The 27,222-nt window shown below is 39.7% G+C and overlaps 1 protein-coding gene across 1 annotated transcript; it reads right to left on the bottom strand.

The window, feature by feature from the left end:
- LOC140457960 (keratocan-like) lies at positions 1–25,460 on the bottom strand. Its single transcript, XM_072551830.1, has 3 exons — positions 25,158–25,460; positions 9,874–10,754; positions 1–3,779 (listed from the first exon to the last, which is right to left on the bottom strand). Exons 2-3 carry the CDS (start codon positions 10,739–10,741, stop codon positions 3,607–3,609), a joined length of 1,041 nt encoding a protein of 346 aa, XP_072407931.1. The 5' UTR covers positions 10,742–10,754; positions 25,158–25,460; the 3' UTR covers positions 1–3,606.
- Between the last annotated feature and the right edge of the window lie 1,762 nt (positions 25,461–27,222).

Raw genomic sequence — 27,222 nt, 5'->3', positions numbered from 1 at the left:
TATAGGCAACTTCTATAATTTTAGTAAAATCATCCATGAGTTTACATACATACACATTGTAATAAATGACACAGATTTATTTATCTTTGGACTTTATTGTTTTTGCGATAATCTAAAAAGACTCCGGGTAGTTTATTTATCTGAAATAGAAATAAATTAACCTTGTCCATGCATGTTTATTATAAGGTGTTCCTATGCTGGAATAATAACATGCATATTACACAGCACTATTCTATTATGAATTCTAAGCTTCTTGGCTCAAATTATGGTATAATAAGCATATTTGATGCATAAGGATCTAGTAAAACATAGTCATACCTTCTATCATATTGCATAGGGATTTTTATAGTAGTTAGGTATATACAACGGTTGAATTTCAGAACATTCTTTTGTAGTGATTTTTCAGGAGCAAAATCTGTTGTCAGTTTCCTCCCAAATATCTAGCTCATTCAGTGAGGGCACTGAGGGGTCACTTTCCAAGTTGGTGTTTGAGGAGGGGAGCCTTGCCCACAGTTTCATGCTATTCCATGGGTGGACTTTGCTGTGAATTGAACTGCCAGGTCTCCCAGGTAGTGGCATGAAACTCCTATTTATGCACTACAATCTGCCTGTTATTCATCCTTCATCAGGACCACGCACACAATACTACATCTATCTAATTGCAAATTGTGAAACTCCTTCCACTGACAGGAGGGTCAATAACCAGTGCTACAAAGGTTAATGCAGTGAGTTGTTACAAGTCAGAATCAGCCCCTATGGGGGCAATGGAAGCACATTTAGTGGCAAATTTCAAAATTAAATATGATGCTAGTTTGCAAGATTATGGAAAAGAGTAGGGAAATGGAAAGAGAGCAGGTGAATGGGGAAACAGCAGGGCAGTTTGACCCAGCTCTTTCAAAGAGTTAACAGAAGAATGATGGGCTAAAAGGCCCCCTGTTCTCTTTAAAAGCACCTGCTATCTGCTTCCAGTATTTTATTATTTGGGTTTAAGTATTTTCAGAATTGGAATGTATGAACTAATTGAAAAACTAAAAATAGTAATAAGTAGAGTTTCTGCTTTTTAAATCTTTTTCATGCTTCTGTCTTTAGAATTTCCAATTGATTTGATTTCCAATGATTTGATTTTTTAAAAATCATGATTTAGATTATTATACTATAGGTAGATCAATCTATAGATTGCAGTCTTTCAGTTTGAAGGCTGTCTATACACTCATTGTGTGATTGCAGTGTGGATGACATCGGAAGACTATGCAGTCTATTATGATTACACAGGGATGCCTAGTACTGGTGTGATGATATAGTAATGGGTTTGCATCTGAATAGAGAAAATGGAAGCAAGTGTTTTGAAAAATACCATCCCTCAGGACAAGTCTCAAAAGACACTAGTCTGTTTGTTTCTCTCTCTCCAGGTTATAAGCAGGATTAGGGTGTTCAACCCTACAAAGCTGCTCCATCATTCAGTTCAATCTAGACTGACTCACATGTAGGTGAAATGTTTGGATGGTGGTAATGTCACTGGACTAATAGCTGATCAGCTAGGAATGTGGCTCCAAATTCTACCAGTGCAGATTGGGAAATGTCAATTTGATTTTTTTTTACATAACCTAGAATTCCATGTTGATCATGGAACTATCATAACTTTTTGTAAAAACTCATCAGATTCAGTATTGACCCAGATAGTCCAGTGGCCAGAGAGTCATTGGAACAGTGCAAACTGGAGTTGCACATTGAGAACCATGTATGTGCAACTGACTCTGATGCAATTTCCCCAAATCTCAAACCCTCTGAATAAATCCATTACAATTGGAGAATTCAGAATGTTATGGGATTAAAAGACAATTCCAATGCCAATGTAGCTATTAAATTGACACCCTCTGACTCACTGTTTATTATTTCCCAATGACATCTGACAACCCCTCTGACCTAACCCAAGCGTCTACCTTACATTGGGTGTGGCTCAACCTCCTGACTCTACCCTGCTGGAGATAACTCCCCCTGACATCCCCTGACCTCGCCATCCCACTCAACATCAGTCTGGCCACCTCAGTCCAATCCAACCCTGGATCCAATACCTCTCCCAGCCCCAGTCGACCTTACTCCTCTGACCTCCAATTAAGTGGCAGCTACCCACTTATCCCCTCACCCGCCTGATACCCTAACTATCTGACACCCTTCACCAACCTGGCATTTTATGCATGTCATCTATCTGACATTTATCCCCTTTATCCACCCATCTGCTACCTTACCCCTCCTCGTGTACCTTACACAGTTGTTGTCAATATGACATTGCAAACTTTAAATAATTCAATTCCTGAAATACAATAGCAAGTCTGTAAAAAGAGGGGAGTATTTTGGACATAATGCCACTCTTGCACTAAGTGAGTGGACTTTTTTCCCCCGTTTCCTCTGATCCAGATATTCAGCATAGCTTTGGGAATCATGGATGGAAAAATCATCAACAGGTAATTGGATAAAGGTTGAATCCATACCAAGGATAATTGGAATATCTGGGCCAATGTCCTTTAACAAAATAAATCTGCCATTTACACCTGGTCAGTGACTCCGACCCACAGCAAAGTGGTTGATCCTTAACTGCCCTTGAAAATGGACAAGCAAGCCACTCGGTTTAAGGGCAAGTATGGATGGGCAATAATTGTTGACCTTGCCAGTGATGCCCACATCCCAGGAATGAGTAATAAATTACCTATCTTTGCTCCTTGTCTATTGACAACCTCACCTAACATGAGTCTACCAATCCTGGTCTTGAAAGCTCCAATTATGCCCTAACATTTCCAGCCTTTTGTAAGGAGAGATTTCCAGATTGTTTCCACCGATGTGAATTTACAACATTTTTGCTGATTCCCGATTTCTGGTCTTCATAGTCACATTCTGTATTTGGGATTATATCCTGGTAGACCTCAGTAGATCAGATTCCAGAATAAAAATGTCTTGTAGATCAGTGGAAGAAGATGATGGAGTGACAAGCAAGTTATTTTGCTTTAGTTGTTAATGGAGTACGTACAATATGGGTTAAAATTCCAAATTAAATTTTTAGCATAACTCGGAACATGTGTTAGAGATGACACAAGTCAGACCTAAGAGGTGCTTTAAATGTGTGCATTGTGAAATCTTCAATCAAACAATGAATCTATAATTCAACAGAGAGAAGATCAAGGTAAAATTACAATATCGTACAGATTCTGCTCCTTGACATAACACCAGATATTACTTCAGTCTGGTCAAGATATTTGGAATACTATTGTATGAAGATTTACTAAAGAGTACCAATTTTCCAAAACAAACTTGCAGGAGAATCAGGGATCTAATTGAAGGTAAGGGTTTGGAAAATCTACCCATGATAATAATACTGGACAATTTTCTTTTCTGTCCAGAATTCAATATAATTCAGATTGGTATTTACTTAAGACAAATGCGTTTGAATTATTGCCAGTGCTTTTCTGCCATTACTGGATTTATTTTATTGCCATTTTTTCAGTTTAGATGGTATGCAAATAGGAATCATCTCAAACTGCAAGTATCAGACCCGCAAGACTTGCATTTTTTTCTCTTTCCCTCGGAACCGAGTTGGAGAGTAAGCTTGACTACTTAAATGACAATTCCAGTAAGAAGTCTAAAACACATCAAGAGCTCTAGAGGGATGGGAGGTTTGATTCCATTGCCATCGAGGCGGAGGTAACGGAGACGAGGCTGATGATCCGTTGAGGGCATCTGGCTAAGTGTGTTGATGGGTATGGGGCAGACCTGAGCTCCATTAATGTCTGTGGATAAAAAGTAACAGGTTAATTTCAGGGAAAATATGATGTTAACATTCCATTTACTTTCAATACTTTTCATTTCCCATCAGCTAGGGGATCTAAATATTTAACCAGACACAAGACGGAGGGTCAGGAGAAGATACAGAAATGCTATCCCATTGTCTGAATGGGTACGCAGCAAGAAAAACTAGTAAAAAATCAATAATACTGAGAAATCAACATTCTGGTCATAGGGGTCTTCTATTTTGAAACACAAAACTAGCGGCCCTAGAGTCATAGAGATGCACAGCACAGAAACAGACCCTTCAGCCCAACTCATCCATGCCAACCAGATATCCCAACCCAATCTAGTCCCACCTGCCACCTGCCAGTACCCGGCACATATCCCTCCAAACCCTTCCTATTCATATACCCATCCAAATGCCTTTTAAATGTTGCAATTGTACCAGCCCCCACCACTTCCTCTGGCAGCTCATTCCATACTCATACCACACTCTGCATGAAAATGTTGCCCCTTAGGTCTCTTTTATATCTTTCCTCTCTCACCCTAAACCTATGCCCTCTAGTTTTGGACTCCCCCGTCCCAGGGAAAAGACCTTGTCCATTTACCCGATCAATGCCCCTCGTGATTTTATAAACCTCTATGAGGTCACCTCTCAGCCTCTAATGCTCCAGGGAAAACAGCCCCAGCCAATTCAACCTCTCCCTATAGCTCAAATCCTTCAAAGCTGGCAACATCCTTGTAAATCTTTTCTGAACTCTTTCAAGTTTCACGACATCTTTCTGATAGGAAGTAGACCAGAATTGCATGCAATATTCCATAAATGGCCTAACCAATGTCCTATACAGGCACAACATGACCTCCCAACTCCTGTACTCAATACTCTGACCAATAAGGGAAAGCATACCAAACACCTTCTTCACTATCCTATCTACCTGCAACTCTATTTTCAAGGAGCTATAAACCAAGGTCTCTTTGTTCAGCACTACTGCTTAGGACCTTACCATTCAGTGTATAAGTCCTGCTAAGATTTGCTTTCCCAAAATGCAACACCTCGCATTTATCTGAATTAAACTCCATCTGCCACTTCTCAGCCCATTGGCCCATCTGATCAAGATCCCATTGTAATGCTTTGCTGTCCACTATACCTCCAATTTTGGTGTCATCCGCAAACTTACTAACTATACTTCTTATGCTCACATCCAAATCATTTATATAAATGATGAAAAGTAGTGGACCCAGCACAGATCTTTGTGGCACTCCACTGGTCACAGGCCTCCAGTCTGAAAAACAACCCTCCAACACTACCCTCTGTCTTCTACCTTTGAGCCAGTTCTGTATCCAAATGGCTAGTTCTACCTGTATTCCATGTGATCTAACCTTGCTAATCAGTCTCCCATGGGAAACCTTGTCGAACGCCTTACTGGTCATACCCGACAGTTTTACTGGTTCTTCCTTCTAGTTATGCCCAAGGTGCACATAATATTGGGCTTTGGGCTTCATGTCAAAGAGGAACAAAAGTCCCCAGAAACATGATTGTAGCTCACTTTCTGTTCCCTCTGCCCACATTTTAGAGGCTCAGCTTCTTCATCACACGAAGAAAGTGATGCTTTTGAATGTCATTTATTGAGAGATGGTGGATGGCAACACATTAAATACTTGAAATCTACTTTCGAACTGAATCTACTTTCGAACTTTCTTCAAAGTTTACTGGAAAGTGATCGAGACAGAGAGGTTTTGTATTCAGAGGAACACTGCCATCTCTTGTAGGCATGCTTTAAAGCTATGGACTGTCGGACTTTGAGCATGTGCAACACATGGGGATCTTCATAATACAGGTCTTCGGACTATGTCTCATGAACATCCCAACATTAGGGTAAATTCTGTGCAAATGAAAACCCAAAGAGACTGCATTTATTTACTTCACCTTATTTGTGGGCTGTCAGGAATAATCTAAAGGTTGGTAAATGCTCAATAGGTCAACAGGCACTGGTAATGACATTGAGCAGTGAAGGACAGTGCGATCAATAATGTGGTCTTGTCATAGCCAGACTGGAACGGAAGACATATCTTAAAATAAAAATTTTTCGTAAGTTAGCTTTAACATAATAAAAAGACTGGTAGTAGAAATTGCCATCCTGACTAGATCTTTAAGTTGCGTGCCCAACCAGCATTGTTGTATGGGTGCGAAACTTGGCTCTTGATGGAAGTGGAAAATAGAAGGTTCATTGTGGCAGGGATGAGAATGTTGAAGTGGATCAGCCAAGCCACGCTGAGACTGGACCAAGAATGTGAGCATCGGGGAAAAAAATCATGGCGGCCAAAATCCAGCAAGCTCAGGAAAGAAGACGGAGAAGTACAGGTATATCCAACAAAGGCCAGACGATCATGTTACAAGAACCAAGTATGAAGTGGACTCAGGAAGAGGAAGACAGTAAGGTCAAGAAGGAGGTTGATGCTTGTGAACCAACAGGATATTGAGGAGTAGGGCCTCTATCAGAGATCAGAAAAAGTGAAGGGCCTTTGTGAACTGTGATCACACCTAGTTGATCAGCAAGAACAAAGAAGAAACATTATATTTTGAGATATTGAACATTTTCAATAAGGACTTATATTCATTGATATTGTTCAGAATTTTAACAGAATAAGTGGCTGGTGCATTAATTCTCTTTCTCTTTCTATCTCTCTGGAGAAAAATAGACAATTCAAATCAGGAAGGGATTGGGCTGACTCCAAATCCTTCCCAAGCAAATTCTCCACTGAGCCATTTTAAATAAAGGCAGCAAGGCAATAAATTGAAACATGCATCCAGTTAAGACCAGTATTGTTCAATACCTGACCTGGCTAGTTCAGCATGTATTGTCAAACACTAACTTCCCTTCAGAAAATGTTGGTGAGCTATGTTCTTGAACTGTTGCAGTCCATAGAATCCCTTCAGTGTGGAAACAGAGGAGGGATACTAGGATTTTGACCCAGCAACACTGAAGGAATGGTGATATAATTCAAATCAAAGTCCCAAGTCCAAGTCAAGTTACCTCAGACATAATCCAGGGTGATATGGGATGTTCCAGTCAGCACGTAAATGAGGCTATAAATGATCAGGTATTGAACCATAATGACCTTAATTGCTTGGGGCTGGCAGCAGATTCATTTTTTTGCTGCCCTTGGATACCACTGGACTGGTAGACTTGGGTTGAAGTCCCACCTGCTTCAGAGGTGTGTAATAACATCACTGAGCAGGTTTATTGGAAAAATAGATTAAATTTAAAAAATTGAAACATTGACAAAAGAGATCACAGAAAAAAAGCATTATAATGTCATAAAAATGGCTTGAAGGGGAATGGGGTAAGGGAAAGCTTTGGAATCAAGGTGGCAAACCAACATTGAGGCTGTGACATCAAATGTATGCCAACCATCCCCTTCACTCTGATCCAGATCGCAAACTGTCCTAATAATCCAATCCATAGAGTTAAGACACCACAGAAAGGGGCCACTTAGTGCATTGAAAAACACTATACTTGACCCAAAATAACTTTCCAGCTGAGTAACTGCATTATTGATGCTGGATCTGTGCCAGGACATCATAATAATGAAGAGTCTCATAAACAGTGTTGCAGTGAGCCATGCACTCTTCAATTAGCATGCCACTCAAAGAGCAGAGCTCACCTGAAATGCAAAGAGAAGCACTAGAGACAAAAAAAAAGGCTTTCAAAATGCAGAAGGATTTCATGAAGGCCATCAGGGAGTCACAACAATGAAGTATACGAAAGTATGAGAGGCATAGACTAGGTCGATCATGAGAATCTTTTTCCTAGAGGGGACAAGATTAAGATGAGAAGTAATTAGTTTCGAGGAGATCTGAGGAAAGGTTTCTTCACCCAGAAGGTGGTAGAAATATGGAATGTTGTGCTTCAAGAGTGGTAGAGACAGGTACTCGCACAACGTTTAGGAAGCATTTGGATGAGTACTTAAAATGCCAGAGCATCACAGACTGTTTACTAAATGCAGGTAAATGAGATTAGTGCAGTTTAGTGTTTGTTGGTCAGGGGAGACATGGTGGGCCAAAGGACCTGTTTCTAAAATGTATGACTCTGTGAACTCTACAAGTCAAAGTTTATTACGATTGGGATATGGGGAATGAGTTGGGAATGTGGAGTTGAAATCACAGTCACATCAGGCATGATCTTATTGAATGGTGAAAACATGATCAAGAGGCTGAATTCATGTGTCCATGTATGAACATACACCAGTAAAGAGTTTGCCCAAGTGCATTTCCAATACATAAAGTATGAAAGGAAACTTGAATTGGTGACAAAGAATATAACAAATTTATTACTTGGAAGAATCATTTTTTCCCCATGTGCAAGAGATCAGTCAGCAATCTTGCCTGCAGGGATGCACTTCAGGATATTGCCCATCAACTTCAATGGATGCCATGCTGCAATTCTCTGCTTTATGCAATCAGTTGGCAAAGATTGAATTCATAAAATTATCCCTCACAGATGTTTCTTACTCCACGGGAAAAAACTTTTGATTAATTTTAAACATCAGATTTTCAGAGACTTAATAGCAACAGGGTTCTATATCAAAGGAAATTGTTGTAAAGAGGTCACATCTATGTTGTGTTTAAAAAATACATCAGGAGCACTCTTGCTTCCTGTCCCAAAATTATGATTTCCTATTGTTCCAATTTTCCATTAATATCGAAATCACAGAAATATTACAAGGTACTCAGCCCATCATATCTGCACCAACTCTCTGAATGAACTTTTCACTTAATATCTTTCTCCTACTTTCTTCCTCAACCCTGCAAGTAACAGTTTTTGAAGGCTTTAACTGAATGTAGCTCTATACACTCGTAGACAATGCATGCCAGACATTAAACACTCATTGCATTGAAATGCCTTTTATCCATAATCACTTTTGCTGTGTTTGCCAATTACTTTAAATCTTGTACTTGATCTTTTAGGTTTGAGAAGGAGTTTTATCCCTACTTACAATGTCCAGATCCTGAATGATTTTGAATATGCCTCTATCAACACTCCTCTCAGTCTGACCTTTCTCCAAGGAAATTATCCCAAATTTCTATTCTACCTTTGTAACCGTCTAGAATCATTCTGGTGAATTTTGTCTGCACTCCCTCCAATGCCTCCAATGCCTGAAAGTGCAGTGTCAGAATTGGATGCAGTACTCCAGCTAAGACTGAACTAGTGTCTTAACAAGTTCAACTCCGTCTCCTTTCTTTTGTACTCTACACTCCATTAATAAAACCCATGAAATTATTGACCTTATTAACTGTATTAACCTTTATGGCAATGTTTCAAGTCAGCACGATGATGAAAACATCCCAACCACCCTCTGTCGACAGTGGGCAATTTCAAATCGCCTCTTCAGTCTGTGATTTTGTGGTAGCGCCTTTGTCAATCTCCCGACAGCTTATATACAACCAACAGCCTCACCCTTTGAAGTTCCTTTAAGATTTTATTTTTAAGACCAATTTCTAGTTTACTTTAACCTTCTGTAACTTTTTTTCACATATCATATTTGCTTCTTTTGCAAATCACTTTTAAATCTATTTCCTCTCATTCTTCTACAAATAGAATCAGTTTAGAATTAGAATTAGAATTCCTACAGTGTGGAAACAGGCTCTTCAGCCCAACAAGTCCACATTGATGCTCCGAAGAATAAACCAGCCGGACCCATTCCCCTAACCTATTGCTCTATATTTACCCCTGACTAGTGCACCTAACCTACACATCCCTGAACACAATGGACAATTTAGCATGGCCAATTCACCTAAACTGCACATCTTTGGATTGTGGGAGGAAACCAGAGCACCCAGAGTAGTACTCAGACACAGGGAGAATGCACAAGCTCCACAAAGATAATAGCCTGAGGCTGGAATTGAACCCAGGTCCCTGGCACTGTGAGGCAGCAGTGCTAACCACTGAGCCACCATGCTGCCCTGATAGCTTAATCTTATCTGCTCTATCCAACCCCCTTATGATTTCGACAACTCCTTTCATTTAATTATTTTCGAAAACTGAAAAGTGTATTATCAAAACAAATAAGCTTTTATAATAACCTGTGACTTACTTTTGATTTGGTTGTGGTCGAGGTACAGGTGTTCAAGACTGAGATGGATGGGTGGAACTATAGTGAGTTGATTGTGTGACAACTGCAAGTCTATTATGGATGACACGTTAAAAACAAACTCAGGAATTCCAGTGTCAGAAATCTTGTTATGATTTAGCCTGACGAAAGACAGCTTGGGAAGTCCACTGAAGTAGTCCTGTGGGATGGCTTTAATGGAGTTATTGTCCAAGAAGAGTTGCAGAGTTGAATTGGGGATTTGTGGGGGCATTTCCTTGAGGCCATTCTTGGCCAAATTGAGCTGCAGTAGACTCTTCAGTCCTTGAAAAGTGTTCACCTCAATGGCAAAGTCTTTCAAGTTGTTACCTTGCAGGTCAAGCAATGTCAGTTTGTCCAGGTTGGTGAAAGCTCCCTCTGGTATGCGAGAAATCTTATTCCTGGCCAGGCGAAGATGCTCTAAGCTGCTTGGCAGGGGTGCAGGCACTTCTTCAAGATTATTATCATCCATGTACAAGTGAAGCAGATTTTCCATCTTCTGAAACAGGCCTTTATCAATGTTGTCGCTTGTAATCTTATTCTTATTTAGGTTTATCCATCTCAATTGGGTTTTGTTCTTGAAGGACTTTTCTGGGAGTGCTTTGATGAAATTGTTCTGAATGTACCCATACAAAACCCTTGATGGCATTTTGGGCATCTCTTTGAGGTTTTGGTTGTCACAGTACAGGGCATTTGAATAAGTAGAAGGGCATCGACACTCTTTCGGGCATTCATAAAAGTATTCTAGACGCTCTAAATAGTTTGTTAGATCCTGGCTCCAAATGCCTCCACTTAGGAATAAAACAACTAGAACAGATTGGATCACACCTTTCATGTTTGCAACTGCCCTGAAAGGAAAAATACAGTGGATAAAATAAAAATGTTCTGTGACACTTCTTGCTTGGCATCAAATCAGATGAACATCTCATGTGAGAAGTGTTACCAATTTGCAAACTGGACAGTGGACCCATCAATCTGTCCACACTTCAAGATGATTGAGGAGTCATGACTAAAACCTCTATCCCTCATTAGCCCATCCCCACCTCCCCACAAACCACATATTGCCATCAATGTTCCCTCAGAACTTGGAAAACCATGTAATCTTCTGGAAAATTTTGGAGCCCGTGACAAAGATATAAACCAGTTTCACAGTGAATAAATATTCTAGAAAGTTCCACTCTGCCCACTTCAGGGGTCTGAAACAATTCCAGGAGAACACATGGACTGACGTAATTCTAAAAAAAAGATTGTTTACCCCACAATATGATTGCTGCCCCACTCAACTGGTCAAGCTCCCATTACAAAGGAGACAGAGAGTCAACATCCACTGGCTAACTGAAGTCAAATCTGTTCATCACTTCAGTCCAAGTAAATGCACCAAGCATTTTCTTTCTTCCTGAAGAAGGGCTCATGCCCGAAACAACGATTCTCCTGCTCCTTGGATGCTGCCTGACCTGCTGCACTTTTCCAGCAACACATTTTCAGCACCTACCTCCTTGTATTGAAATTATATTCCATACAGTCATAAAGGGATCTGACCTCATGTAAGCCCATTTTTCAAATTTGTCCTGCCTTCAGAAAGCCCACCAATTATATATATCTGTAAAGCTCTACATTTTTCTATCTGTTATCTGAAAGGCAAGCCTCCTGATTGGCAGTGCTAATGAAGAAAGTCATTCCTCCTGCATCCCCCTCCCCATGTCTAGTTTTTCTCTGATCTATTCGTGAGATTTGGATGTCACTGATTAGGCCAGCAATTATCCTTTTTGCCTTTAATAAGATGGTGATGAGCTGCCTCCTTAAACCACTGCAGTCCATGTGGTCTGGGAACACCTGAGTACTGTGGAAATGAGTTCCAGAATTTTAACCCAGTGACAGTGAGGAGTTAGTGATGGTTTCAGTTAAAGTTGTACCTGTGTGCTCTTTAGTTCTGCTTTTAGAATCTCAGATTACCTCTATATTACTAATTGCTGAATCCTGCCACACTTAACTGTACTTTCAACAGTGAAGTTACATTCTATGAGTCTGCTTTGCATCTGAGATAACTAGATACAGAGCTTCTCCATTTCAGTTTTCTACAGAAAATAGTATTAATTTATTTTTGTTTTTCATCATGTATTCATCAGGACAATTTGCAAGGATACAATTTAAGAGTAAAACCAATATTTTTAATGCTTGATAAGACAGTGCTGATTGGTTGACAGGTGAAATCTGATTGATAGTGGCATTGCCATTATTATGGAGATGTGGGTGTACTGTAGCTTTATGAGTGTCAAAAGCTGGCAGAACTACCTGACATTGCCAAGTTTTCTCAACAAGATATAATGTAATCTTCTGGTCCAGTAGCTAGGGTAGCTGGTTGCCTGGAAATGACAAAACAGATTCAAATTTGGCCAATCAGTTTAAATTATACCCCGAAAAATACCAACCTCCAATTAAGTTTGAATTTAGTATATTGACAATCTTAATCTTAAAAGTCAATTACATAATCCGATGCTTTTGTGGGGGGCGGGGGGGGGGGGGCGCAGTAATAAGACTGGGAAAAATTGAACACTTGGGAGGAGAACTGCTAAGCCACCAGCATCTGCAGACTGCCTGGAGAATAACTCTCTGAAAGGTACCTTTATCTATCACTAACCTGTGAAACAGAAATCCCGAAGAAGAAGAAAAGAAGACCAATGAAGATATAAAGAAAAGATTCGGCATCTGTCTGGTTTTGAAAATTTAAATTTTTGGTAAATCTTAATCAGGGGCTTTATCAGACTAGTATTATAACAGAGAAAGTAAAAGAAAGGTTAGAGGAATGAGTTGTAAATAGATGTTAGTGAATTATTCTCTTCATACTTTAAGAAATAAAGTTGTTAATTTATACCTTAAATAGTTCTTAGCCTCTTGAATTTTCACAGATTAATGCACAGGATAAATCTTTTCTGTGTTTCTGGTTTAAACTAAGTCGGAGGGTTTACCCCCTGACGTAACTGTTTGGGGGCCCATCCAGGATTTGAACTGGTTTAGACAGATTTGAATAGATTTGGGGGTATGAAAAGTCCCAATAGATTTAAACACTGACAGGTTAGTGTCCTAGATCCTTAAATAAACCATAGGTGAGGCAATTTGTTTAATTTTGGTGACTTGTGGTTGATTAAACTAAAAGTGAGAGAAATGGCTGTTAAAATTGCTAAAGAGGTTCTGGAATTTGAAGATGATCCTCAAATTTGCCAAGAAAGTTTAGAAGGAAAGAAAAAGGCCATATTTTTAGAATTAGCAAATAAATTAGATTTGGATTTAACCAAAGCTGAAATTGTAAGGGAGTTACTCAAACACTTAGATGTATCTGAGAAACAGACAAGTGCAGTAGAGGTAGAAAAACCTTAAATTACAATTGAGGAAAATGGAGTTAGAAGATAGACAGAGGGAGAGAGAGGGAGAGTGAAAGAGAGAGAAGAGAGAAAGAGAGAGTGAAGAAAGAGAAAGAGAGAGAATTTGAGCTTGGGAAGTTGAGACTTAGCAAAATCAAGTTAACAGGATGGAGATTAAAAGAGAAGGGAATGATTAAAATAAATATGTCAAAACTCTGCCACCTTTTGATGAGAAAGATGTTGAAACCTTCTTTATTTCATTCGAAAAATTGACTAGCTAGATGGAGTGGTCTGAGGATTTATAGGTAATGCTAGTTCAGACTAAACTGGTAGGCAGAGTTAGTGAGGTGTTTGCCGCATTGTCAGATGAGGTGTCAAGTGATTATGAAGAGGTTAAACAGACAATTTTAAGTGCTTATGAATTGGTACCAGAAGCATATAGACAATGGTTCAGAAACACAAAGAAGGAACTTATGTTGAGTTCGAAAGAATTAAACATAGTCATTTTGATAGATGGGTGTGTGCTTTGAAAATAGATAGGACCTTTGAGATTCTATGAGAGGTTATTCTGCTGGAAGAGTTTAAAAGCTCACTCCCAGAGATGGTAAGAATTTATGTGGAGCAACAGAAAATTCAGGAAGTAAGAAGGGCAGCAGAATTAGCAGATGAGTACATGTTGGTGCATAAGACAAGCTTCCAGCCAGAATTTTGTCCTGTGAGGGATAAAAGTTGAGAGAAGGGATGATCCTACACGATGAAACAAAGAGTAGAGAACACTGGTAAAAATTTACCACATGTTAAAGAAGTCTAAAAGGTTGGACAGTAGATGAAAGGCATGAGGTGTTTTCACTGTAATGGAGTGGGACACAGAAAATTACAGTGCTGGTGGTCTCAGAAGGGCACTGGCAAAAGGTGTTTCCACTGCCAGAAAGTGGGACACATAATGTCACAGTGCTGGTATTTAAAGAAAGGCACTGTGGGAAAAGATGTGCTAAAAGAAGCTAAACCAGTGGCATTAGTGAAGTTAGTAAAGGAGACCCCAAGAAGAGCTGAGGAGTTGCAGAAGAGTGCACAGCTTAGGCAGGGGATGCGTATGGAGTTAGTAGTGTGTTGCTGGAAAAACACAGCAGGTCAGGCAGCATCCGAGGAGCAGGAAACATCGATTTTCCTGCTCCTCGGATGCTGCCTGACCTGCTGTGCTTTTCTATCAACACACTCTCAACTCTGATCTCCAGGATCTGCAGACCTCACTGTCTCCTATGGAGGTAGTACCTGATCTCTGCAAAGAATTCACCTCTGTGAGTAAAGTTTACTCAGAAAGAACAGGGGGAGATGGACAAGAAGTTATAATTTTCAGAGATGCAGGATCTAACCAGTCGCTGATAGTAAGGATGGGGCGATTATACAGTCTTTCTAAACTGTTACCCAAGAGTATGGTAATTTGTGGGATAGATGGACAGAACTTTAGTGTTCCCCTAGGTAAGATCAGGTTGGAGTGCCAACTCAAGACTGGGGAAGTTACAGTGGGAGTGATTGACATTGTCAGTTCCAGGAATTCAATTTGCTCTTGGGAATGATTTGGCAGGGTCCAAGGTGGGAGTGACACCCATTGTTGTGTAGAAGCCCAAGGAAGATCAAGAAACTGAGGAGTTAAAACAGAAATATCCTGGTATTTTCCCAGTCTGTGTGGTAACCAGATCTCACTATCAGAACTCACCGCACATAGCGAAAAGTAAAAAAGGTGAAGGAGTTGAGGTTCAGCTAGCAGATACCCTGTTAGATGTAATGGTGCAGGAAAAACCTGAACAGGCAGACGGTCAGACAGAAGTGTTTAGTTCTGATAGGCTAAGAGACTTGCAACAACAAGACAAGGCAATCAAAGATATATATGTGGATGCATATTCTAAAAAGGAGGCAGAGAATATTCCAGAAGGTTATTATCTGAAAGATAGAATCTTAAGACAGAAATGGAGACCATGGATGGTTAGTGCAGAGAAGAAATGGTTCAAAGTGCACTAGATTGTGTTCCCGGTAGCATAGAGACAGGAGGTGTTAGGGGTAGCACATGTTTTATCTATAGGAAGTTACCTGGGGGTATGAAAGACTCAGGCTAAGGTACAAAAACATTTCTATTCGCCTGGAATGCAGAAGATGTGTCATACATGCCAAATGATAGATAGGCCACAGGCGGTAATAAAACCAGCACCTTTGTTGCCAATTCCTGCATTTGAAGAACCTTTCACATGGGTTATAACTGATCGTTTAGGTCCTCTCCCGAGAACTAAAAGTGGGAACCAGTACTTGTTAACTATAATGGATGTGTCTACCAAATTTCCGGAGGCAATTCCATTGCAGAGTATCAAGGCAAAAAAAGTGGTAGAGGAGTTAGTAGTTTTCTTCATATGGTATGGGCTACCCAGAGAGATTCAGTTGGACCAAGGGTTAAATTTTACTGCTCGGCTGTTTAAGGAGGTTATGGATAGTTTCGGTATATAGCACTTTAAATCCAGTGTGTATCATCCTGAATCCCAGGGAGCTTTAGAAAAGTGGCATCAAACATTGAAGACCATGTTGAGAGCATACCGTCAGGACTACCTGAATGATTGGGATCAAGGTATCCCCTTTGTATTGTTTGCCATTAGAAATACCCCAAATGAAGATACTCTTTTCACTCCCTTCGAGTTAGTATTCGGGTATGAAGTGAAAGATCCTTAGAAATTAATTGAAGAAAAATTGACAAGACCAAAGTCAGAGATCTCACACTTAGATTACATATCAGAGGTGAGGGAGAGACTAAGTTGAGTAGGTGAGTTAGCTAAACAGCACCTAAACAGGACATAGCATGGAATGAAACAGGTGACGGATAAAAGCTCTGAGACTCCGACATTTTCCCGAGGGGATGATGTGTTAGTACTGTTACCAGTGATAGGAGATCCCTTCAAAGCCAGGTTTTGTGGTCCCTTTCAAATAGAGAAAACGTTGAGTCAGGTGAACTATCTAGTGAAGATGCCAGATATATAAACAAAGTATCAGGTATGTCATGTGAACATGTTGAAACCGTGTTATACTAGAGAGAATGAACTGGAGAAACAGATGTTAGTTACTGCCCCGCAGAGCGAGGAATCTAATCTCGATGATGTGGATTTTGATATGCCTCAAAATAGATTAAAAGATTAAGAAGTTATTGAAGAATGGGATTGGTTATAAGCTATCTGTCTCAGGAGCGTAGAACGCAGTTGAAAGATTTGTAACTGCAATATAAGGACATACGTAAGAATCAGATGGGGAGGACCAAAGATATTGTACATGAAATAGATTAGGGAGTACTGCTCCAATAAAACAAAACCCCTATTGGTTTAATCCTATTCAAAGCCTGACAGGTCCAGATGGAAGTGGAAGCCATGCTTGATGAGGACATCATCGAACCAAGCCAGAGCAAGTGGAGTTCACAGATCATCTTAGTTCCCAAACCGGACAAGATTCAATGATGCTACATGGATTATTGGAAGGTCAATGCTGTTACAAAATCAGACTCAAATCCAATTCCTAGATTGGAGGACTGTATTGAGAAAGTCAGACAAGCCTGTTACATCACCAAGTTGGACTTAATCCGTGGTTACTGACAGGTACCTTTATCAAAGTCGTCAAAAGAAATTTCTGCATTTGTAACCCCAAATGGACTATATCAGTTTAAAGTGATGCCCTTTGGAATGAAGAACACACCCACCACATTCCAAAGAATCATGAACAGAGTTGTGGCTGAGTTAACAAACTGTACAGTCTATTTGGGCGTTGTAGTGATCGTTAGTCAGTCCTGAAAAGATCACAGTTGACAAAGCTCTTGGAACCACTACGAGAAGCAAAACTGGTGATAAACTTAAATAAAATGAAATTCGCAAAAGCAGAGGTGATGTTCTTGGGACATAACATCTGTCATGGAAGGTTGACCTCACAGAAGACAAAGACAAAGGCCATCGAGGAATTTCCACGACCAACCTGGAAAAAAGAGATGCTTTGATTCTTAGGACTCAGCGGATTCTATCAGAAGTTTGTTCCAAACTTCACCAGCATAGTGACACTGTTAACCAATTTGCTGAAGAAGAACACAAAGCTTCGGTGGACAGAACAATACCAGGCATCATTCAACCATCTGAAATCAATATTAACCACCAAACCAGTTTTAGCTACACCAAACCTTTCAAAACCATCTAAAGTTGCCATCGATGCTAGTGACATAAGAGTTGGAACTGTATTACTACAGGAAGATAAGGATGGGATTGAATTGTCAGTTGGTTACTTTTTGAAGAAGATCAACATCCATCAGAGGAAATATTCCACAATTGAAAAAGAACCTTACAGCATTTTAATGTGTATGTCACGAGCAATTTGTTGGAGATGGCAGTGTACATGGATCACAATCGTCTTACATTCTTAGAATGCTTTAAAGTCAAGAATATGAGACTATTTCATTGGGGTCTCATGTTACAGACTTTTAAAAATCATATATATTGCGGGTTATAAGAATGTAATAGCAGATGCCTTATTGTGGATTTAACTGATAAAGTTTAAAATGAGGTTTGTGTTTATTTAATGTTATACATACTTACAGTTACGGGGGAAAGAGGTAAGGTGAACTTAGATTAAAGCTATCGGTATATTAGGGGAATGTGTTTAAAGAATAGAGAAAAATGCAGCCATCTTTTCATTATGATGGTTCTTATTTTAAGGGGGAGCTATTATGAAGATGTGGGTGTATTGTACCTTTAAGAGAGATAAAAGCTAGCAGAACTACCTGATAGCACCAAGTGTTCTTAACAAGATACAATGTAATATTTTGGGCTGGTAGCTAGGATAGTTGGTTGCCTGGAAACGACAGAACAGATTCAAATTAGGCCAATCAGTTTAAATTATATTCAAAAAAATGCCAATATTCAATCCAGCTTGAATTTAGTATATTGACAATCTTAAAAGCCAATGACACAATCCGATTCTTTGGGGGGGAGGGGGGGTATAAGACTGGGGAAACTGAACAGTTGGGAGGAGAACTGCCAAGCCACCCGCTTTGCAGCCAAAAATAATGCACCTCCATTAGTACAGCACTCCCTCAGGACCTCACTGGGAATCTCAACCTAGATTTGATGCGAAGTGTCTTGCCTGGATCTTGACCCAAAACCTTCAGACACATGGGTGTGAGTACTTATTTTGACACTATTGAATACACTTAAAATATATTAATTAAACTTGTCTTTAGCAGTCATACATACAGTGAATGCTGGTGATAAGTGACCAATAATCTCTTATATACCATGTTATCAACATATATTTCTCTAATCATCCACTTTATTTTTCCCAACAGCTATTATGTACATTGAAATGAATTTGCCATTAATGTAAACTAAGCAGGATTCACCAGCAAAGCAATTATTGTCCCAGACCAACAATCCACACATCTTGAATTCATAAATCGACCAATCAGTCTGATAATTAGGGGGCTGGCAACAGAATGAAAGACAATAAAAGTTATCGAAGTTAAAGAAACCCAACAGCTTCAATAATGTTCTTTGGGGAAGAAAACTGTCAGCTGCTACCTATCTGTGCTACCCATGATTCATGTTCCATCTCACATGGTTGGCCTCTGAAATGACAAAGCACACTCATCCTCTGAACACAATCTGGAAATGACTAATAAATATTTAAGGACAAAGAAAACGCAAACAAAAATATTTTCATTTCATCTCACACCAAGCTATGCTTTTCTGCGGTACTCAATTCTAATTTCTTCTTCATGTGATATGGGTGTTGTCGGAAAGTCCTGAATTTATTGCCTTTTCCCCATTCTCTCATGTGGCTTTGCTAGGACCATTTCAGACATCAGTGAGGACTCACTCACATTGCTCTGATTCCCTTCTCTAAAGGACATTAGTAAACCAGTGATAGCTTCATAATGACCATTACTGTGAATAACTTTCAATTCCATATCTGTTTAGCTGAATTTAAATTCTATCAAATAGCTGTGCATGATTTTAACTATAGTCCCCAAACCATTTACCTATGCCTCCAAATTACCAGACCAATGATATTACCACTACGCCACCAACTCTTGCACAAAGCAAAAGTACCAACGTTGACTTGGTGATGCACCCTGACATTTGAGGCAAGAAACCATGAATTCAAGCTACTCCAGGAGAGGTGCGTATGTAATTTCAGCTGATACCTTGCTACAAGATTGATGAAAACCTGACTATCTGCTTAACTGGATGTAAACAAGATTCATGGCATTGTGTGAAGTGCAGGAAGGGTTTTCCCATTCTCCTGGTCAATGGCATTAATTCACCATTCTTTCACTGATGCTGGAACAATATCCTGGAACTCTCTCTGTGACAGCAATGTGGGTATACCAACAATACATGGACTGCAACATTTCAAGAAAGCAGGACACCACTACCTTCTCAAGGGCAGTTAGGGATGGGCAAAAAGTGCTGACCTGGCCAGCAATGCCCACATTCATAACAAATTAAAATATTATCTCTCAACTGCCATTGCAAAGAAGCAGATTGGGCTTGAAATTGTCCTCAGCCAAATCATTGAATCAGCAATAAAAACAGAAAGTGCTGGAGAAACTTTGGAGGTCTTCCTCTATCTGTGGACAGAGAAACAGAAACATTTCAGTTCCAACATGGCTCTTCTTTGGAGTTGATAGCTTTTGCAAGTCACACTTGATTTTGTTTTCTATCTATCAAACAATATGTGCCAAATGGACCTCCCAGTTCACAGAGAATCCATTTTCTCACACTACCATAGACCAATCACACACCTATTAACTTATCATCTCTCACTTCCTCCTTTTGGGACCTCACTGTGTGCAATTTGCCTCCGATAATAGTTCACTTCATTTGCAGTGAGCTACTTGGGAATATCCTGAGGACATGAAAGGAACTAAAGTACTTATAGAGATCACATTTTGGGTACTGTGCACATTTTTGGCACCGGCCCCTAGAAAAAATACATTGGCTTAAAGTGACTCATGCATTCACCAAGTTGTTACCAGGATTTCAAGATTAAGATGATAAAGATTGATTGCATAAATTTCTTTATAAAAGTTGAAGGAACAATTTTTTGTATTTTGTAAGGACATAGGAATACAGGTAGTTAGAAGTAAATTACATTGCCCTGCATCTGGAGTCACAAGCAGGCCAGACTAGGTACGAATGGCAGATTTTGTTCTCTAAATGATATTTGAAAACCAGATGTGTTTATGATCATCAAAGATAGTTTGACAATTACCATTACTAGTTTTCATTTCCAAATTTTATTGACTGGTTTTAAACTCCATTAACTTTCTTTGTAATACACGTCCCTACACACTTAGCCTGAGTTTCTGCTTGGTAAGTTTAATGTTTTTGCCGCCATGCCACTATCTCCCCGAATGATGGAATTGCCTCATTGGGTTGAATGGCCTTTGTTATAAGTCAGCTTTAAATGATTTTAAAATCTCATTAAAGTACCCTGGCTAACCAATTGTGCTGCTGAGTTAAACATTGCCTTGAGACAGTGAAAAATACTGGAAAGACACAGCTTCTTTATTTTTCTTTCTTTCCATATTAGCAATGATGGTGGGAAGAACAGGAAAGCCAGAAAAAAAGTAACATGAGACATCAGCAAGCACTACATACCAGGGAGAGCTGCTGCCATTTGTTACTATTGTTCTCTTTTGATAAGGCAGTTTTCAAACCAGTTCATTCATTTGGCATTGATTCAATCAGTCTTGACCTTTAGAAGCCTCCCATAAGGAACATGAGGAAATAGCACAAGGAGCTGGGAGTGATACTGGAGGCAGTAATGCGAAATAACAGTGACTCAGTCACGAGGAAAAGATGGAAACAAAAGGAGACTAGCAAATTACACACACCATAGGGGCAGATATTATTAAAAAATCCAAATGGAAAATAACCTGAGAGAAGAATGTCTCAAAACTAAAGCTTTACTATGCATGGAGTCACATTGTAACTCTTCTTCTGGAGTAAGCCATCAACAGGAATATGCGCAACACCTGGTCTACTCCATACTGCATTGAAACATTCAGATGAGTCACTAAAGCAGTCACGAGCTGGGTGGTATAAACATTCCCTTGGTACCGTGCTTCTTAGAAAAATAATGCATCTGGTGAGAATTTCAGCTAGTAGATTTTAGCACACCGAAAGAAATTGATGTTTATCAACAACTTAATGAGTCCAGTTTCAAGACCCACTGTGAGGAGCTGAGCACATCCCCTCGGTTCCAACTCCTGTTGAATACTGAGGCAGTGCTGCCCTGTCAGAGGTTCCAGCTTTCATAGAACATAGAACATAGAACAATACAGCACAGAACAGGCCCTTCGGCCCACGATGTTGTGCCGAACTTCTATCCTAGATTAAGCACCCATCCATGTACCTATCCAAATGCCGCTTAAAGGTCGCCAATGAATCTGACTCTACCACTCCCACGGGCAGCGCATTCCATGCCCCCACCACTCTCTGGGTAAAGAACCCACCCCTGACATCTCCCCTATACCTTCCACCCTTCACCTTAAATTTATGTCCCCTTGTAACACTCTGTTGTACCTGGGGAAAAAGTTTCTGACTGTCTACTCTATCTATTCCTCTGATCATCTTATAAACCTCTATCAAGTCACCCCTCATCCTTCGCCGTTCCAACGAGAAAAGGCCGAGAACTCTCAACCTATCCTCGTACGACCTACTCTCCATTCCAGGCAACATCCTGGTAAATCTTCTCTGCACCCTCTCCAAAGCTTCCACATCTTTCCTAAAGTGAGGCGACCAGAACTGCACACAGTACTCCAAATGTGGCCTAACCAAAGTCCTGTACAGCTGCAACATCACCTCACGACTCTTGAATTCATTATGTTTACTCAAGGCCACACCTGCCTCTCAGGGCAATGTAAAAGATCTCGTCACTGTTTCAAAACAGAGCAGGAGGTGTTTTACTTAGTACCCTGGTCGATATTTATCCCTTAATCAGTATAATTAAATGCGGATTATCTGTGTGACTATAACAGTGCTTCCTGTGGGACCTCACTGTGTGCAATTTTTTAACCACATTTTCAATGTCGCGACAGTTATTATGTTTCCCAAATAAATCATCATCTGTAAACCTGTGGTAGTCTAAGGCATAATAGAAATTCAGGTGTTTTCCTTTTTTCATTGTTCAAAACCATATTGGAGTAAGTGGCTCAGGTGCTGTGAGCAATGGGAATAGACAGGATAACTCAGAGGAGGGAAGGGGAAATGAGAGTAACCCAGGGCAAGAAACTCTGTGTTGTCCAGGGCTGAGAAACATACCTGGTCTTGCAGCTGTCATGTTTTGATATGCTTTCTGGTATTATTAATTAATTTGTTATTAGTTTATTATTAACTCTTGTTACAGTATTTTAGTGTGCTACACTATCCCACGATGGCTCACAGGAGTAATTATCAAATAAAAGTCTGAGTCAAGTAAATTGATAGTAGATGAGGAAATGCAAAGCTTGGTCAAAGATTTAGATGCTAAGGAGAGATTTAAAGGAGGCAGAGAGAGACGCAGAAAGATTTGGGGAAGGAATTCATGAATAGACGGTGCAGTCAGCTGAATTCAATCAATTTGTTGAATGATATAACACAGACCTGAGGCCCTCATGTGGTGCTGTGATAGTATCCATGTCCTTGGACTGGGAGGCTTAAGTTTAAGTCCTACCTACTCCATAGATATGTAATAGTATCTCTGAGCAGGATGGTTAGAAAAATAGGTTAGATTTTTAAAAAAAGCATGCTCAGCATCGCTGATCAGATGAAAAAAATAGAGCCCAGACCAGACACGCTCTTGTGGAGCAATGGTAGTGTCCCTACCCTTGAACTGGGAGGCCTGGATTCAAGTTCCAGAGGTGTGTAATAGTATTGCTGTACAGAATGATTAGGGAAAAAGAAGTTAAATAAGAGAGAAGAGCCCAGGCCATAAAGTTGACTGTAATGGAATGATAATGTTTATTGTTGCCACCAATGGTGGAACAATTAAAATGAAGGATGTTCAAGCCTATATTGGATGAGCATGGATATTTCAGAGGTTTGGAGAGTCTAGAAGAGGTTACAAGGATTGCAGGGGCAAGGACTTGAAAGAATTTGAAAAGAAATATGAGAATTTTAAAATCGAGGCACTGTTAGTCAGTGAACACAGGGATGATTGGTAAACAGGACTTGTGTTCGGATGAATTCCAAATTTCAAAGGTATATATTAAACCAGACAGCAAAGCTGTTCATGTCTAAAGGCAAGAAAGGCATATACACGTGTTTATGTTTATTGAAACATAAAATCATCTGGATTGAATTTTCTTATGAGTACATTTTCTCCATTACAAACCTGAAGATCAAATGTCATTATACATTTCAAAAAGGCAGTTTGGTCAGTTCTGATGGATAAGCTTTCAACAATTAGTAATACAAGAATAAATAATTGATTTCTCTGATTAACTCTCTGACCTTATGAGTAAAGAAAGAAAACTTAAGTAAAAATAACCTGTAACTGAGAACTTTGCTCTCATGTTGTTCGGTCCTTAGTTTGCCTGATTAAATTGATTAAAGTGGAAAATGTTTAAACAACTGAATCAATAATCAGTTCAATATAGAGAAAGGCCCCATGAAGTCACTATGACATATACTGTAACCATTGCTTTCAATTAAAGAATAAATAAACTTTAGATTGAGAGTAAATGGCAGGAAATAGTAAATCTCTTCCTATCACCCCTCTCCCCTGAAAGTGAAATTCTCAACTTTATGATAACTCAAGAAGCCCATTAACACACACCACTATGTTGTTCTGTGCTCTATACCATCTTTTTGAGGCCACTTGGTTAAAATTAAGAACATTAAATGTATGCACCCTTTCTTTTAAAGTGGTGGTGTGAATGTGCACTAGGATAGACATGTAAAAGACACTGGTGAATGTTGGGATGGAGGGTGAGAGAAGATAAACTGAATGCTATAGAAAGATAACACATTGGGAAACTGCAGAAAACTTGCAAAGCGACGACAGCTCACTTGCTGTCCTCCACTGAGGTTCACACTGAATCAGCAAGGGTAAGATTGACAATGTCGAAGCATATTTTGTCAGAAGTGAGTCACTACATCTGAGCCCATATGTGCTGCGTTTAATTGTATAATCTCAAACACTAGCTTAGCATTCCAATTACCTGGGCTGCTCTATCTGTTAAGACTAAACCTTTCCTTCCTTGGGAGCTTGTCCAGTAATTGGAACACATTTATCAAAAAAAAACAAATTTATATCTAGGCATTTTTCTCAAATTGATACTTTCTCAATGAGGACCTGTGTACATCATAAAATTCGAGCCAAGAGTTTCTAGAAAGCAAATGGAGAGTTCAACTTAGCAGCATTTTCAGATTGCTATTACGGTGATGGTTTTGGATTTAAAAGAAGGGATGAGTTTAAATTCTAGACAGAATTCTAGACCTTGCTTATTAAATCTGCTTTCACCTGTATAAATCAGATGGTTTTTGTCCCAAATGTTCCAGAGTTAAAGAAACATGAAAAAACTGCATTGATGATGTTCATAATTATAAAATACAAAGCAATTTGAAAACCTACAATTAATGTCTTTTATCGAAATCATCCAAACCCAATTTTATGTATTTCTGACAATTTAATTACAGCATTCAATCAACCAGTCTTTTAAGATGTTTCTTTTGCAATGATAGACAAATCCACATCAGACCAATAAATCTTGCTGAGCTTTTCAGATGCGATAGTGTATGGCACTAATGTGTGTGTGCTTCACATTGAGAATTTACCCACAATTATCTGAAAAAAATCTGACTTATACTTTTAAAATGCGTAAGAACAGTTTACCTTGGATCTCAGAACTTCAGCACTTCACTCCTTTGAACGGCTTTTTCCTTTATGAGAATTTGCTCCTGCTCAAGAGAATGCTGGATATTTTAAATAGCTTTCATCCAATCTTGAGTTCCTGAAACTAAGCAGCAACTAAAAGCTCTCCAGGGTCTATCTTTAACCTTTTACTTTTACATGCACAGCAGAGCTTAATTTGTAGACACACTTCCCACTTTTCAGCAATCTCTCCTACACCATTGTTTGCCTGTTACAGATTGGCTGTTCTTGCATGCTGTGTTTTAATAAGGCAGCCTAATATATAGACACTGATGGAAGTTCTTTTATTTTAACCCTAAAATAGCGGACACCTCCACATTTCATGTTCAGAGGAGGGGTTGTTGGGGGTGGAGTGGTGGGGTGGGGGGAAGACAAGAATTTGTAACAGCTGCTCAAGATGCAATTAATGGTCTAATATGAGCCACAGATTAAATTAAATGATTGAATTATTCAAAATCTCACCACTTGAAAAGGATGCAAATTAAAATGGAACCACATGGAATGATGGTGAAAAAAGCTTCAGATCAGCTAATTTTATTCAGTAGTGACATTTCATATTGTTGAACAACTGGGTAAGGAATCCCAGCTGTTTTCTGAACATTCGTTCCTGGAGTCAGGATATAAACCAGATGCAAGGATATTTAAGTATAACATCTAGGGTAGCCGATTCATCCTGTCATTGTCTGAAAACAGGCTTAGTAGGATATGCATTGAATATAGGCATTGTGGATCATTGAATCAATTCAGATCACACATCTGTTTCAGCCACATATGGAAGATGGCCTTTGTCCAGACTCAGAGAATTGCCAGCTGCCTGCAGCTCTACCTTGGAGGCCTTTACAACACAGGCTTCATTTACTGCCTCCTCACTGACTCAGGCAGACAGAAGGGAACAAACTCCGTTAGTACAAGTAAGCAGCATCACTCTCCCTCACTCATAGCTTTTGCCTGAACTCAGAAACCAAGAACAAAAATACCCCAAAGTCTTCAATCAGGGAATGGTAATTCAGAAACTGGGCATCTGTCTCCAGGGGTAAGAGTTCAAATGCCACCACAATACCACTAAATTTGAACTTAATTAAATAATACACTCTCATTAATCATAACAATAAAACTATACTGGTTTGTTGTAAAGACTCATCTGGTTCACTAATGCTGCTCAGGGAAGGAAATCTGCACAGTATCGTTCATCTCATTTAAGGAAGAATGTAACTGGATTTGAGGCAGTTCGGAGAAAGTTAACTAGACTAATACCCAGAATAAAAGAAAGGGTGGATAGCTCAAGCTTGTATCTGCTAGAATTTTAAACTTGATTGAGACATATAAATCCTGAGGAGTTTTACCAGGGTAAATGTGGAAAGGATGTTTCTTCTTATGGAAGAATCTAGAATAAGGTGTTACTGCTTAAGGATCGGGGTCGCCCATTTAAAACAGGGCTTAGGTGAAATTCTTTTCTCTCAGAGGCATGAGATTTTGGAACTGTGCCCTGGAAAAGGTGATGAAAGCAGAGTCCATGAGCTAAATTTACCAGAAATCAATTGAAGAGCCAATTTTGGTGACTTTCAAGGAATCTCTCTCTCCACAGGCCCTAGTAAAGTTTCTCATGCTTTTCCTCAAACTACCTACGCATCAAGTTCCTATTTCATCCCACTCACCACAGGTGAAGTACTGACTGCTGCTAGGACCTCCCAGAATTCCTCACATCAGCATCAAATTTGATGCCCAGCCTTGCATCTGGTCAATTGTTGGCAGTCCGCAGCTGCCCTCCATTGTGAATTGTCCTAGACTTGTTAGACAGCGGGAAATTTGCACCTTGCTTTATTAATGGGATCCTGGTGGTCCTGTTGGGTATGGAGGTGGGAGGGATGTTGTGTGATCACTGCCCATGGAATCTGTCCGAGGTTTGGTGACTGGTGTCCAAGATGGAGGAGCAAAACGGTGAGTTGCGAGGTAGCTGCCCTAACTTTTACTTTGGGAATTGCCGTCATCTGGTTTCTATCCAGTGGGTGGGAAAATGGGACATGAT

The sequence above is a fragment of the Chiloscyllium punctatum genome, chromosome 32 (assembly GCF_047496795.1).
Source record: "Chiloscyllium punctatum isolate Juve2018m chromosome 32, sChiPun1.3, whole genome shotgun sequence".
NCBI lineage: Eukaryota > Metazoa > Chordata > Chondrichthyes > Orectolobiformes > Hemiscylliidae > Chiloscyllium > Chiloscyllium punctatum.
This window is presented reverse-complemented; position numbering and strand designations above follow the sequence as displayed.

Coding starts and splice junctions, on each gene's coding strand:
- LOC140457960 (XM_072551830.1), bottom strand. CDS start 10,741: ATGAAAGGTGTGATCCAATCTGTTCTAGTTGTTTTATTCCTAAGTGGA. Junction 3,780..9,873: donor CGACCACAACCAAATCAAAA/GTAAGTCACAGG, acceptor TTTTATCCACAG/ACATTAATGGAGCTCAGGTC.